General features: G+C 41.3%; 1 protein-coding gene across 1 annotated transcript in view; it reads right to left on the bottom strand.

Annotated features, from left to right (window-relative positions):
* Window positions 1-443: 443 nt before the first annotated feature.
* Window positions 444-15,618, bottom strand: part of LOC117789727 (ABC transporter G family member 20) — a 45,190-nt gene continuing 30,015 nt past the window's right edge. The window contains exons 3-9 of the mRNA XM_034628839.1: window positions 13,076-13,235; window positions 12,468-12,730; window positions 12,182-12,275; window positions 6,471-6,898; window positions 6,193-6,412; window positions 1,561-1,738; window positions 444-1,509 (exon numbers count right to left, since the gene is read on the bottom strand). Of these exons, the coding sequence (XP_034484730.1) occupies window positions 755-1,509; window positions 1,561-1,738; window positions 6,193-6,412; window positions 6,471-6,898; window positions 12,182-12,275; window positions 12,468-12,730; window positions 13,076-13,235 (2,098 nt within the window). The 3' untranslated portion in view covers window positions 444-754. The remainder of the gene's footprint in view (window positions 1,510-1,560; window positions 1,739-6,192; window positions 6,413-6,470; window positions 6,899-12,181; window positions 12,276-12,467; window positions 12,731-13,075; window positions 13,236-15,618) is intronic.

Below are 15,618 nucleotides of genomic sequence, written 5' to 3'. Positions count from 1 at the left end.
TGCCGCAAAATGTGAAATGTGTCGAAAACGAGCTGCATGACAAGCTGAGCTGAGTTCCTCCTCCTTGGGGCGTCACTGTGCCAATGGGGCCACAAATAATGCACAAGCTTAAGCAGGAGGAAGAGAGAGAGAGAGAGAGAGAGGAGAGGAGAGTGCAGGAAAGTGGCAAGCCAACTGATAGGTAACCAGTTGGACAACCTTTGATTGCAGCTGCTCCGTAAATAAATATTGGCCAAATCAAACACTGATTGAAAGGGCCAAAAGTACCTCAATTTGCCGTATAATGAAAAGCATTGGCTACTGCAAATTACAGTTAACCTTAAGGGTTTGCAAATACTCAAAATCTCAAATCAAAGCCAAATGAAAATGAAATTTTCTCAATTTTCCCAATCGTACATATGAAAGCAAGTTTATGAATGAAATTTCAAAATATTCACAGATTACTTTTATATTATTATTGTTTGTTTTTCTTTATTCACAATATACTTGTACATGCCTATGTTTAATTATGTCGACCAGTGTTAATGTGCAATTGATACAGATATGAAAGCTTAGGCATAAAAGGCACAATATTGAATGAATGTGACATCCGGAACCTTATGTATGTATATTACATGGACTAAGATATTATAAAGTAAGAGAGAGGGAGAGACATACACTCGCTAGACTTAAGCAAGGACTAAGGACTACCCTTATAACATAGTAAAATCATAGGTACTCGAATTACAAATAGGAAGGGTATGGTTCTATGGACCTAGCCCTTCTTGAACTTGAGCAGGAGTATGGTGAGCACCAGAAAGACGAGCACCCATGACGTTATTGATATGAAACCATTGTAGACTGTTGGATTCTCCATGCCCCAGCCGCGTTGCAGGATGGAGCGCATCGATTCCGTTGGCTTGGTCAGAGGCAGAAAGGCGGTGACAAACTGCAGCAGCGGATACATGCCCTCGATGGGCCAAATGATGCCGCACAGCATCACAATGGGCAGGAATGAGCCCATGGCGACATAGGTTGCCGTTCGCTCTGTATCCACGGCACAGGAGATGACAAAGCCAAAGCTCATGCCACAAAGACCGTTGAGTATGCAGAGTGCGACGACCAGCCAAATGTCACCCACCAGTGTCAGTTCAAAGAAGTAGAAGCTAACAATCAGCACAAATACGGTTTGGCTGAGCATCACCGTGAACTGGGTGACTACCTGGGAGAGCAGTATCTCTGGCCCCGTTATCCCTGCAACCAGGCAACGCTCCAGCATGCCCTCGTTCCGTTCAATCAACATTGCTCCCGACGTAATGGCCACGGACAGAAAGAAGATGATGGTCAGTATGACGCCGGGTGCTGCAAAGTCTGTGAAGTTTGGATTCCTATAGCCATAAATGGGCTGTTCCACGTCCACTGGCACTCGTCCCAGCTTTGGGTTAAACTCGCACTCGGTCAGTATGTTCTCGACGAAGCTGAAGAATGTGTACTGCAAATCCCGATAGAGCAGCGTCGATATCTGTTGATCTATGAAAAGGATTGTGGGTATGTAAATTGAAGATTCTATCATTTACTTACTAGACCAGTCCATGCGTACACCCAAATCGGAGGCTTCGACGGTGGCATCATCGGCATAGCGACCATCCTCGACTCGTTGTACCAGAGCATCGGTATAGTTGGGCTGAATGACGAGAGCGGCCCAGGCGCGTCCACGGCGAACCTCCTCGTAGGCGGCTTCATCATCATTAACATAATTCTGTAGATCAAGAGAGAAATGTCAATTATAATAGTTATCAGCAAATGGCAACAATCTATCAAATGCACATTCAATTAGCTTTAAATGTCATTGCACCTGCCGTTGTACTTGGTAAATATAATTATTGCAAGCAGTGTAGATAAATACGACATGACTTGTCGCCTTTTGTTGTTGTGCAATTAAAATCGTTGAATTATTGAGTAACGCAACGCATATCCTTCGGGTTCTACGACAGTCTCTTTGTTACAGTTAACTGTAGCAGTTACTGTTATACTCACAGTCAGAGTCACAGTTACAGTCTCTGGTAATTGTTACAACGTCTCGCTTCATTTCCTGTCTCATTGTTTGTTGCATGTTGGGCCTTGTCGCGCAACACAATAAAAGTAACTCCGCGTAATTAATGTGCGTTCTTTGCGTCAAGCGATAAATTCAGTAAACAACAAATAACAAGAGCAGCAGACGCAGTAACAGCAGCAGCAGCAGCAGCAACAACAACAGCTACAACAACAACAACAGGACCAACATCAGCATGCGCAAATCCTTAAGGAAGCGCCTCAACACAATATGCATTGCCTACTTTTGTGCGTTGCGCCTTTTGATTGTGTGTTGCTGGCATTTTGTCATTGCTGCTCCTGATGCTGTTGTTGTTGGTATTGTCAACAATATGTTTGCGTTATCTTTAACAATTTCATTGCGCTGATTTTTTCTACTTTTTGGTACGCAAAAATAAATAATGAAGTGTAAGTTGAGAGAAAACATGAACATTGCTATGGACAGCATACAGCCCGCATATCCTTGGGCCTAAGCCAGTTGCTGTAAGTGCTCATACATTGATTAAGTTCTCAGATACAACTTTGGCTCAGAACTTTGGCCTAAAGTTTTCCCAGCCACTTATGTACATACAATAACCCACAGACAACGGCAACAACAACTGATGGCACATGTATCGGCATTTGTATTTGGGCTAAGCTATAGCAATTTTGTGGCTAACAAGAATTTGTATGTCTGTGTGTGTGTGTGTGTGTGTGGTGATATTTAAACCAAAAGGGGATACAGAACAACAGGCGTGAAATTTACGCAATTGCCGCATTAATGTTTAGACAAATGAAGTCATACCCACGTCTGGATCTGTGGTTACACACAGACATACACAACACGCACACACACACACACACTCACACACATATGCACACATGTGTGGTTAAATGGCTCGACACGTCGATAAGCTCCATTGAATTTAATGGTTAATCGAATTTGTTAGCTGCAAACTTTGCTTACATAATCTCAATAAAATTTAAGCCGCAACCCAAAATCTAACCATTTACAAGACAAACTAGTTCAAGCTAAAAAATATTCCATTCCTGTATAATTAGTAGATTAATGAGATTGACTTATAACTCTAAAATTATTGAGTGACTTTTGAATATATAAGGGTTGCACTATTTAGTACATGAAGCACTCTAACAATAATAATAATAATAATAAATTTAATTCAATCAGAGTGGACCAGCCCTTGGCACACATAAGAAAAGCAACAAGAGGCAATCAATTTAGCAATTCTGACAACTTTTATGCTTTAGTTAAACCTTAAGTTCAACATTGTTTATGACAAACTTGAGCCACAAACTATGCGCAAATGAAGTCAACTTGGACGTAATGCAGGATAAGCATGAGAGTGGGATGAGGGATTGGATATGGACTGAAACAAGTTGAAGTTCTACGCAAATAAAGAAGAGACCTGCAGAGGTAAAACTTTTCGCTTCCTTGGTAATTTGCATACTTTTTTTTCGGTTTCATTCTAACCGCAAGTTTTGCTCATAAAGATAACACAACAACTGAGAAAAAACAAGCAGATGAATGAAGGCTTTACTTAAAGTTAAAGCTTGTCGCTAATCAAGTGCAACAATGTAGTCACTGCACTTAGCAGAAGTTCAACGGAAAACCTTTCTCCCTGCTTCCTTCACCCTAAAGCACCCCTCGGTACCATCCCCCAAAGCTACAGTAAGCTGGCTAATGAGCAGAGTTGTCACGCCTAATGAACTTTTAATTAAAAGTAACAACAACAACATTAACGAGAAAGGGGCAGACCCTGTTCAAAATATGTTTTCAATTTTGGTCATAAATTGAAAGCCAAAAGTGTTGAAGGCCAGAAGTTCCCCTACCGCACTCGCCTCTGGCTATACCCCTAAAAAGGTCGCTAAAACAAAGACCAATTTTTATATCTTTTAGATAAGGGGCCAAACCCGAAATGCCTTTGATCTAGACAAACCACAAAGCAAAGAGCTTTAAAAAAAAGAAAATATGTATACAAATATAATTCGGGGTGCATTATTTTGCTTTTCTTTTTATATTTCCCTCTGTAGCCTGCGGTAAGTGAACAGTGAACATGCAGGTTGTTGTTGTAGTTGTTTTCAGAAGCTATTGAATTGCTGTCAATACACGAAGCGGTTGAAACGGCCACAAAACAAACAGCAACAACAACAGAAATTCAAATTTCAACAACTGCCAACATCGCCCCTAGCGGGTGGTAGGGAGATGGGAGCGGGGTGGGGGTGTATGTGGTTAAGGAGCAGAGCAGGACATGGAGGTGCTGGGGCCGCTGGCCACGTGCTGATGGCTCCTTGATATGCTGTTCATTGAGCAAAATTAACTTTGGACCCACCACAGCAGGGAGCCGGTCCCCAAAAAAAGGAGCAGAAAATGTTTGAAAGCCAAAATCAGATGCGTTACAAAGATACGAGACCGCGTAGTTTTTATTATACTCTTGTAAAGGGTATTACACTATTGTAAAGATATGTTTAACAGCTGCCATTTAAACGATCGGTCGAAAATTCACTGATATTGTCTTGAACATCTTGATCCAATTTGATAAGAGCGGAGAACAAATAACACTTTATATAGATGTCATGGGAAGGATCAGCCAAAAATTGAATACAGGACTCTGCAAGGGTATCCAATCTTCGACATGCTCATGATAACATTTCACTCTTGATGTTTTTTAAATTTTTTTTATCTTAGTTTGAATCTACACAAATTAGAAGTGATAAGAGGGACTTGGTGGTTGACCAAGGCGCTTTTCAATTTTTGAAGTCAAAACTTTTCCTTGGCCTTTTCCGGTCATTCGCAAATTGCCAGTTGAGGCATGCAGATTGTTGTTGGCAGCTTTATTGCTACTGTTACTGTTATAATATTGCTTTAACCAAAAACAAAAAAAGAAAAGCAACTAAAATAATAATAATATAAAAGAGAAACTTAATTTGTCAGGCTCGAGGCACTTTTCTGGGTAAATTCGCTAATTTGGATGTCATAAGACAGTTTAGAGTTAGATTGAATTACCAAGCCGACAGGTATTAAGCTTTTAATTAAACCTCATTTTGAGCAATAATAAAAATTATGAATTTATTGAAAACTAAAAAAAAAACATTTAAAAATAATTGGAATGAACCCCGATATGTATTTCTGATATTAACTTTTCCCTTTTCATTATTAAAATGTAATGGAAAATTAGAAATTTTTAAGACGCCTCATCGCGCTACAATAATACACTCTTCTTCAGTTATTTATCAAAAACAAGTTGTATTGTTTGACGGAAAGTTCTTGCTGTTATTACAATGCCTAATGCAAAATGAATGAAATTTTTGGCCAAAAGCGAAACAGATACTTGCAAAGTCCTTTGGATTCCTTGGACGAAGGAGAGACGTAGCACTTGTGCTCAAATTAGGCAACAAGAGTCTTTGTTTTTGAAGCGTAATTTGCAATAAATTGCCACAAGGGGCTGTCCTTCTGTACAGGGCGGCTTTCAACTACTATTTTTGGCCCACAGCAAGTAAATTTATTGATGATCTCGACCGGACTGAATTTCCCAGCCGCCACACACGATGTTGTTGCTGTTGCCAAAGATAAGCAGCTGTAATTTGTGTGCGCCAACACCAATGGCAACAGCAACAACAGTAACAACAACAACAACAACAACAGCCAAGACGGTGCCAACTTCAAGGCAAAGGGAATGGGACTGGTCTGTTGATTTAGGAGTGCAAAGGAGCAGAACAGGACGAGGCGTGGTAAGGAGAGGAAAATGCCAGGCATTGTGTGCAATAGATTGAAGAGCATGCACACGTTGGCTGACCAGCTTTGCTGTCCACACAAATTGAAATAAATTACACGAATAGCCAGCAGGGTCGAAACATCGTCTCTGCGTCCTTCAATAAGCAACAGCCACAGCAGCAACAACAGCAACAGCAACAACAACAGAAACAACAACAGCAATAACATCAAGGGGCAAAATCAACAGCAGCATGAGTGGTTATTGTAGTTCTCTGGCTTTCCCAGTACTATTAAAGCAAAAGCCAATGACACAGTAGTTGTATTCGCATCTCTTTCCGCCCCTCCCAGAGCTTCCAGAACCCCTTCGCATCCAGTTGTCTTTAGCAAGGTAATTTGCATTGCATACTCACCACAACCATGCTCTTGTTCTTCACCAGCATATCGAGATAACGGCAACTGAGCATGGTCTGATTGCATCCGGCGTTCACTGGACAGAATTGTTGCATAATCATTTCCTCGGACATCTCGTGATTCGCAACGGCCAATTTGAGGCCAGTCGGATCATGTCCAATCGCATAACAGAACAGTAATATTTGCACCACAGGCAGACCCACAATGAACAGCATTATTCTACAGTAGAAAGAGAGCTAGTCAGTTGATTTAAATAGATAGCAACTCTCTCACTCACCCCACATTCCGCATCATCCAGAGAAAGTTTTTCCAGATGAGAGCATGCAAATGATGCGACTGCATCACATGTAGATTATACCAGAAGGATGTGGGTATCTCCTGTACGGGCGGCAACGGTGGTGCGGCCGGTGCTGTGCTACTGATCGGATCACGGGCGGCCGAGGACATGGATATATTATCACCGAATTCACCAGAGATTTCGGCGGCATGCTGTTCGTCAGACATGTCCAGCGCGGGATTTGATATGGCCGGTACTGTGACCTGCTCGACAATCTCCTGGGCAATCGAGGAGCGTCGACGCTTGCCCATGTTCTGCATGACGGAGAGCTTCAGGAAGACATCCTCCAGCGAGTCGGCGTTGTACTGTTGTCGCAGATAGTCGGGTGACTCCTCGGCCAGCATTTTTCCGCCTCGCAGCAGACCAATCTGTAAGGACAATACAGTAATATCAATGCGAAGTAAAAGTGTCGACAAGTCAATTCAACCATTGACTCGGTCTAGTACTTGTTCAAGTTCCCATTCATGGATTGTGGGGGGCAAAGTTTTTCGAGTCTTTATAGGCTGATAGAATTATGTACACCCTGTTGTTGTCGTTGAAAAGTTTTATTGGCTGTCCAGCTCCCTGGCAGTCAGCTAATCCCCCTGCCATTTGTCGAAACGTGCGGAAATTAACTTAATTGATTTCTGTGCCGTACATGACCAGGCATACTGAGCAACATATTAGGCAAGTTCAGGACATAGGTCCTGCCTCTAACCGACAAACTTTGCCGCATTCGCAAAACTACACTCGGTTGGCGTCTTCATAGTCAAAGCCAACTGCTGGTTCATCAGTTCCAACGCCCTCGATGGCTTCATTTGGCATGCACATGAGTGTCTTCACCTAGAGCTCATCCCTTACTCTTTTTGTCCACTTCACATAGCAACTCTATGCTAAATACGCTTCACACAGACTCACACTGGCCTACACTTGTTAGTTGCAAAAGTTTTGCTGCTTGATTTGATTTTGTCTTTAGTCTTCATTCTGCCGGAAATCGCTTGTTTCCTCAGGCTTGTCCATTGGTCTTTGTTTTGGGTAATTCGTCTATAGAGCGGCAAATTAGCCTCCTAATTGAATGGCCAAGTAAGACTATGGCTCTATCTTTCCCACCTCTCTTTGTGTCCATTCAATTGCATTTTTATGGTCCACTTTATGATCAGAGATGAATTGCACATGCCATAAATAAGATTCTATACCCTACATCAATATGTGATTTAAGAAGAGGTATATTAGGCTAAAAATAATGTTTAGAAATGTATGACAAACGCAGCTTGGTATCAGAATAAAGAAAATTACATGCAATATAAAAGTTAGTGAAATTTCTCAAATTTTTTGAAATAATTGAATGGAACAGCAGGGTAACTCGTCGTTATGCACCTTCTACTGCAGTTATCCGACTTGTTTACTTTCATTTTGAATATTTTTATGCACGCATGCAATCGGAAATTGAAAAATGATATACGAGTGGGCGGATAGGCGTTTTTTTTTTTCATATATTAAACGAGAGTTGCATGAATATATTTGCATGCACATAACTAAAATTGAGATTCTAGTAGTTGCTACACTAAAGATAAATATTTTTAATAAGTATTTTCAGTGAAATCCGTTTATAATAGAAACTTTAGTTACTTACATAACATAGAACCTATTTTTAAATTCAATATTAATATATGATTGTCAGGCTCCGAAGTATTTATAATAGTTTCTTGACCTCTGACTTTCATTGCTTTAAAATGTTATCTTTGTATCTTTAACATCCATTAGCTTCCTATTTTTCCATTTAACAACTTCCTGTCTCCGATAGGAACACACATTCAGATATGTTAGTCAGAGGACCCACATCAAAGGTTAGCCAGACATTATGACACATCATCAACGCCTGCAATTGCGTCACTATTAGCCTGACAGTCAGCCACAATCCGTTCCTATTCCCCTCTGACCCCCTCAGCCCGCCTGGGTGCAGCTGAAACACTAAAACAGTAACTAGGGGTCAGGCAACACAAATGGCAGTATTTCCATTTGCTTTGCTCTTTGTCCCCGCCACTTGTCGTATTGTTTCGTTTCAGTTTTTTCTTCTCTGCTTTTTGCTGTTTTTTTTTTTTGTGCTAGACATTGCTCCTGAAACATAATGTCAGAGCTGCTTGGCTCAGGGGAAATGCTGTTACAAAGCGAGAGAGTGGCTCGAAATCGCGCATACGCCGCGTGGCCACATTCTGCGGGGGAGTTGGAGCCGCTTTGGCTTTACCCTGTTGGATGTGCAGCACTTTCTGCTCTAATAAATGAAATCAGGAAGCGTAACATTATTTGATGGATATATTGTTACGACTACTTTTTGCCGCTCTTCCACACCTACCCATATTCACTCTCCACTCCATTTTCCCCAGCAGCGAAAGCGACACTTTGACTTCTTTGATACGCCTTCTGTTTCTACTCCAGCTTTTTTGGCTGGTGTCCTTAATAGTTTGTGCTGTCTCTTCTGCACTGCATTTCCTTTTTGTCGCGTAATTTTCCGCATGTTGCTTTTTAATAGCAAAAAAAAAAAAAAAAACAAAAAGTAACGCGGGAGTTGGAGAGGAAACGTGGCTAAAAATGCAAACGGACAGTTAAATAATTGCTGATACTGAGAAATTACAAATAAAGTAAGACCTGGTCACTGTTTTGCTTTCCGTTGTACTTCACATCAAATAACGATGTATGTTTGTGTGTATTTAAGTTGAAACCACATTGACTGACAGTTGCATTAACAGTGCAGTAATACATATAGTACAGTAAGCTGTTGTTGAAAGTTGAACATAAATACACTGCTTTGAGTCAATATTAACTTTTCATATTACGCAGTGCAATCTGGTCTTTAAATTTTGTCATTTATTTTTTTACAGCTTGCTATTAAACATTATAGATATATTAAATTCGCAGATTCACAATGCAGTTCAATTAAATGATTTGCAACCGATACAAACTAAATTGGTTATATTTAGCAGAAAATAAATAAATATTTCAATAAATTGGATAGATACGGATATGGATATGGAATTGCATTTGTTTGTTTTACATGTTTGACACTAATAATTCTCACATTAGGGCAGCTATCAATCTGCTTAACTCTTATTATTTTCGAGCACAATTAAAATTCTAACATAATTATTTAGTGAATTCTTTTAATTAGCATACTTTCGAGTAATTGCTGCAATACTATTAAATCTTTATTGAATCGTTTGCAATATTCAGTAATTAATTTTTTATCTGCAATTGAATGTGAGCTGCATTTCAAGTTCTAAGTAAGTGAATTTTCAATGCGAAAGTTGGCGATTGAAATCAAATTGTACTGGTCGGAAAGCGTGAAGCAAGTAGCAGTTAGGTGTCAATCGAAATGTCTCACTCAATCAACACGAACTTCAGCTCGGACTTGTTATGCGTATGTGTGTGTGTGTGTGTACTACACCGATAAAGTGTCTTAGTGTCTCCATGTATTTGTGTGTTTGTGAATTGTGCTGCCGGCACGCAATTCTGTTGAGTCAACAAATAAAAAGACACAAAACAAAGAAGAGCTAAAGAAAAAGCAACGGCAACAACAAGTGAACAACATTTACTAGGCAGTTGGACAAGTAGGAAAACGTACAAAGACTGAGGTCCGAGTGACGTGCAGAATTGGCACAAAAAATGTGTGTGTATGTATGCGAGGACTACAGGATAACTCCTGTGGGTATTACGAAACCTGCGGCAAATAAGAAACGTGGCACGAAAAAGTGACAAAGCTGAAAAAGCAATTTACTGCCGGTCATAATACGAGTAGTCAACTCAAGCGGAGTTTGTCTGGCTCTTGTTGTGCCGGGAAGAAACAACACGTGCTCCATATGAGCAATTAAACACTGTCGCCAAAGTTGCCAGCCAGACAAAAGTCACTTGCCTTAACAGAGATTATAGCGAGGCAACTAACTGTGCTTCTTTTTAGGCCATAAATTCCGTCTAACAATTGGCATTAAATTCACATTTCAATGGGTGCCGCGTCGTTGTTAGATTAACTGAATCTTACACCTTATGCCATTGTTTTATAGACTGGGAATCCCAATCGATCGTTCAGGTTACCAGCACGTTTTTGGGAAAACAGAATCGTCCTTTCATTCCGTGTCTGTCTCTCTGCTGTCGGCAGTGATTTTGTTTATTGGCCATAACTCTTTGCCGCAATGACACTGGAGGGTGTCGCCTTACAGCTATCGGTAGGGGTAACAAGTTCGAGAACGGTGTGGATCCACCCTTTAGTACCTTTCGTTACAACTAACAAGATATCTGACGAGCTCAACCAGCCCATTTTGAAATAAACACAGAGTAAGCTGCTTAACGAAATTCAATAGCACAATATTAGAATATCTTAAATATTCCATAAACTGCCCTTCTTAAAGTATAAATAATTATTATTAAAAATATTCTCATTGAAGCCATTTACTTAGAGAAAAATTATTCAAACAGTCAACAACCGAGTGGATAAGCAAACGCATAGACCTTCTCTTATAAGATAAGAACTTAAACAAATCCGTGTTTCGCAATGTTATAAATCGTTGGCCTATCAATCATTTATTTTCATAGGCCTTGACACAGGGTATTTGGGCTTCGTTCTCTTACCTACTTGGACTCCTGCTACCTCTTTAATGCTTTCATTTATGCATCAATCTTTTTATCTTTCATTGTGTTACCACTGACTCGCTTTTCCAGCTTCCGCCTCGGACCTGACCAGCATAAGTGCGTGTCTGTGTGTGGGGATTTGTTTGTTTTATGTGTGTGTGTTTGTGTGCATATCCTGTGCGTGTCGCATGGGTATCTGTCGGGTCTATCTATCTATATATCAGTCTATCTAAGTGTCCATTGTGACGGGCGTTTGCTTTGTGCGCTTTGTCACGCTTTATTTCAGTATATTCCATGGTTTTTTCATATTTTTGTTTCCCCGGTCAGTTGCTCGTACAGTTCATTTTCTGCCTCACACATTTGGGGCAGGGGTAGCAAATGACCAACCCCAACAGTCACATCCACACACACAATCACTGCCTCTTGCTCGCTCGTTCTGATTATTACGCCTCGCATTGCCAACATAAATAAATCTGAAGTAAATTTTGCAATGTGTCTCGCTCGGAAATACCTCGTAAATCGTGCCATGGCCATAGGTCAACAGAGACAGCCGGATAGCCGTTCAGACGGACAGAGCCACAGCCAGAGTCAGTAATATTGTAGTTTTTTGAGAGTGGACACAGATTTGTTGCAGCTCGCGCAGGATACAAATTTGCCATGCTACCCGGCCCCACACTCCTCAAAGATAACCCACCCCAGCCACAATGGCCCCCGGCTGAAGTAAGCACTTAGCACCGCGTGTTGACAGCGTACTCTTGAGCTTGAGCTGATAAGCGCCGTTGTGGCGCTGAGACTTATGGTCGATTCCCTCGACAGCTGAGCTTTCACCTTTTAGCAGCCTGAGCGACAGATATATATATAATATTATATTGCTCATACGCCGCATATTACAAATAGACGTGCAAACTTGACTATAAATCAACCGGACAAACAATGCGTGGGCGCCACAAAGCCATTGACACTTGGCTGTCTACGACAGCATTTGCCATCTCCCTCTCTCTCTCTCGCTCTCTCTCTCTTTGTGTGCTTCATCAAACTATAGCTGAACTTACCATATGAGCCTGGGCACATTCGTCGATGTAATGCGTCGTGATTATCACAGTTGTGTGACCGTTTTTCGTTATTTCCACCAAATGATCCCAAATGCTGCAAATAGTGATAAAGAGTGAATTAGTATACATCAATTTGATATACCAAATAAAGCCACACCAAGTGAATAAGCTACAAGTCGAAGAGCTTGAAGGAAAACCCGCTCTTTAAGCTGAGATAGCTTCAGCGTAATACTCTGGGGCTTGCAACCAATCCGATGTAGCTTCGTCGTTGCATATTTATACCCACCTTTGTCGCAGCACCGGATCCACGCCCACCGTTGGCTCATCCAATATGAGCAGCTCCGGCTCATGGAGCAGGGCAACTGCCAGGCTCACCCTGCGCTGCTGTCCGCCACTCAAATTCTTGACGAACTTCGAGCCATTTGGTAAATTGAGCAATTTGAGCAGGAATTCGGTGCGATCCTCAATGTCGCTGCGCGGCATGGCCGCAATCAGGCCAAAGTAGATTAAAGTTTCGCGCATCGTGAACTCCCCATAAAGCGCAATCTCCTGCAAATAGAATTAAGTTATAGACCGAATAAATCCAAATAGTGCCACCGTTGCCTGCTTCTCAGCTCTCACAGTGCCTGTCGGCTGTCGGTTTATGTGCCACTAGGAATGAAATTTGGTTTGGTTTGGAATGGAGACTGGGATTGGGACTGTGAAAATATTGTTACGCTTGGTCGAAATTAAAATTTTCACGCCGTGCGGCATTTAAAACTTTTTGTTTTTTGATGAGGTATTGTTGTTTTTAACGTTTTATGGCATTTATTTAATTTCGTTTGGCGCAACGATGCCAACTGCAGCAGAACAATAAAAAGCGCATGAAATATTCAACCTGCGAGTTCCACTCACCTGTGGCATGTAGCCAATTCGCGGACCGGGCACACCGGAACCACGCGACCCCGGCCGTCCGCCAAGCACCCAAATCTCGCCCGAATTGAGACGCCGTCGTCCAACGATGCAGCTGAGCAGCGTTGTCTTGCCACAGCCCGAGGCGCCCAGGAGACCATAGCTGCAAACACAGAGAAAACAAACGGAAGAGGTGAGCGAAGAGCAGGGAGCGGAGAGCGGAGAGCAGTGAGTTGGTGAACTTAAGACCACGGCTTATATAATAAAATGCATATAGATAAGGCTGCACATGTGCACGTTACATACATACACGTACAATGCCACACAGGAGCGGTTCAGCCTGTTAGTTGGCCCAAAATGTTGAATTTTAGGTTTGAGAGTACAGTAAAGTCTTTTGGTGGTCGATAGAGTAATGCTATGAGCTAACTGAACTGTATTTTTATGCTGTATATCTCTAGATTTAACATCTTATCTGTAACATATCAAAATATCTTTTTATCTGGTAGCATATTCAAATAATTATGTATGACAATACAATTGTAATTATGATCATAAATACATATATATACATAGGTAATTACTGATAAGCAAAAGGCATCTCATTGAGTTGCTCTTAAAGCTCATTTGGCCCTTGAAAATGGTATCTATCCTGCATTGGTCAGTGGACCACTTCATGCCACAGCGCTACTGCATGCAACTTGAGTCGTATAAAGGAACGCGTTCTGCGGCAAGTTAGACAATCGGACAGACTGCCTGGCATGCCACGGCTTCGCAGGCAGCCAGGCAGACAAATATTTTAAGCATTTACACACACACGGGTAAGCGTTATAGGCACATATAAACACACACACACACACACACACACACACACTGGGAAAGCGTTATGGGGGAGCTCCATGAAAAGCATCAGGTGAAAAATCAACTGTGAATAGTTTTTGAAAAATATTCAGGTGCAAAAAGTTTCATTGCAGCGCGCACACTTTGGCAACGCTGTGTGTCCTTGTCGTTGTCCTGGCTGCTATGCTCACCGCTTATCTCGCATGTGTGTGTAAGTGCATGTGTATGGAGGAGCTGTTGCAAAATATATTTAGGGAATGTTTAGCACAGCTTAGCGCGCAGCAATCCACAAACCCTCACTTACAGCCACTCCCTTTCCCGATTCCCTTCCTGGCTCTCTCAAACAGGCCAACGCCTTCATTTCACTGTGTACGCTGCGCACAAGTTTAGAAAATTGTTTGCTCGGCATTTGGGATTGGGTTTAGTGTAGTAGCAGTGTGTGCGTGTGTGTGTGTGCTTAGCCATGAATAACATGCAGGTCAAAGTGACTTCGCAGTGTGCACATGAAAAAGCCACACTTGAATAAGCTAAACTGAGCGCCAAAGGGATAAATAAGAGCGCAACTCTTCGCTGGCCAGCTTGAAACAGCTGAAAACAATAACAACACGAGCTACACGAGCAACAGCATCAGGTAAAACAATAAGCGCAGATATGATAAAATTGTGAAAGTTTAAGAGCTGTGAAGAATGTAAATAAATTTGAAAAACGTATTGGCTTAAAGTGCTTACTAGTCCAGTAAATGTTAAATTCTTTAGTTTTTACGAACGTCAACAAATAAAATATATATTTTCTTAACTTTTACACGGTCATTTACTTTTATCCCCTTGTTGAGTTTTTAACAAATGTCCTCCTTTGATCAGATTGAAAACTTATCTATATTTCCGTGTTTTAGTGCTAAAATTTTGTTGTTTCCTCCAACTCGAGACATGCAACTGCATATTGTCACACCATTTTATCATAAATCCCCTTGGTCATAAGGTAGAGAAATTATCGCGTAAAGCGTTAAATGGGCAAACGACAATGCAGCAAAAAGCATTGTGAAGTCACAAATTACCCACACTTTGTTGCGGTGTGCGCATATTTTAGCCAGGTACTGTAACCCTTTTGCAGCTGGCGAACAACAAACAATGCAACGCAAAACGGCGAAATGGGCAGGAACAACGGCTAAGTTGATTTTTGCACCCATTAACCTTTTTGTGCTAAGCTTGATGCATTCTCTGAGCACTTGGCCAACTTATTTCTACCGCAGTGATTGATGATGTTGTACAGCTGAATTAGTTTGTGGCATGCCACCATCAGTTGCCAGAATGCCATCTAAAGTTGCCGTTGCCGTTGCCGTTGCAGTTGCAGTCAAAGTTGTAGTTGAAATGTCCACTAATTAAATGTGATTTATCGAGCGACATTTGTCATTAAGTATACATACATCCATTGTATTTTCAATTATTCTTTTTGTCCTCTTTAACTTATCTATCTGCCTGTCTGCCAGTCTGCTTGTCAGCTTGTCAGAGGTTAAAGTGTCAGAAAATAATTAAATTTAATTTTGCTTATTTTCCTGCCATTTTTCATTGACTGCAACATGCGCCCAGCAAAAAACTTTGCAACTGAATTCAACAAACTGCTGTAGTTGATGTTGCTGATGTTGTTGTTTATGTTGTTATTGCTAAGCAGCACATCGCAGGCAATTAGAGGCGCGGTAATGCGTATTTAAT

Source organism: Drosophila innubila, assembly GCF_004354385.1.
Source record: "Drosophila innubila isolate TH190305 chromosome 3R unlocalized genomic scaffold, UK_Dinn_1.0 2_E_3R, whole genome shotgun sequence".
Taxonomy (NCBI): domain Eukaryota; kingdom Metazoa; phylum Arthropoda; class Insecta; order Diptera; family Drosophilidae; genus Drosophila; species Drosophila innubila.
Note: the sequence above shows the minus strand (reverse complement) of the source record. Positions and strands in the feature narration are given on the sequence as shown.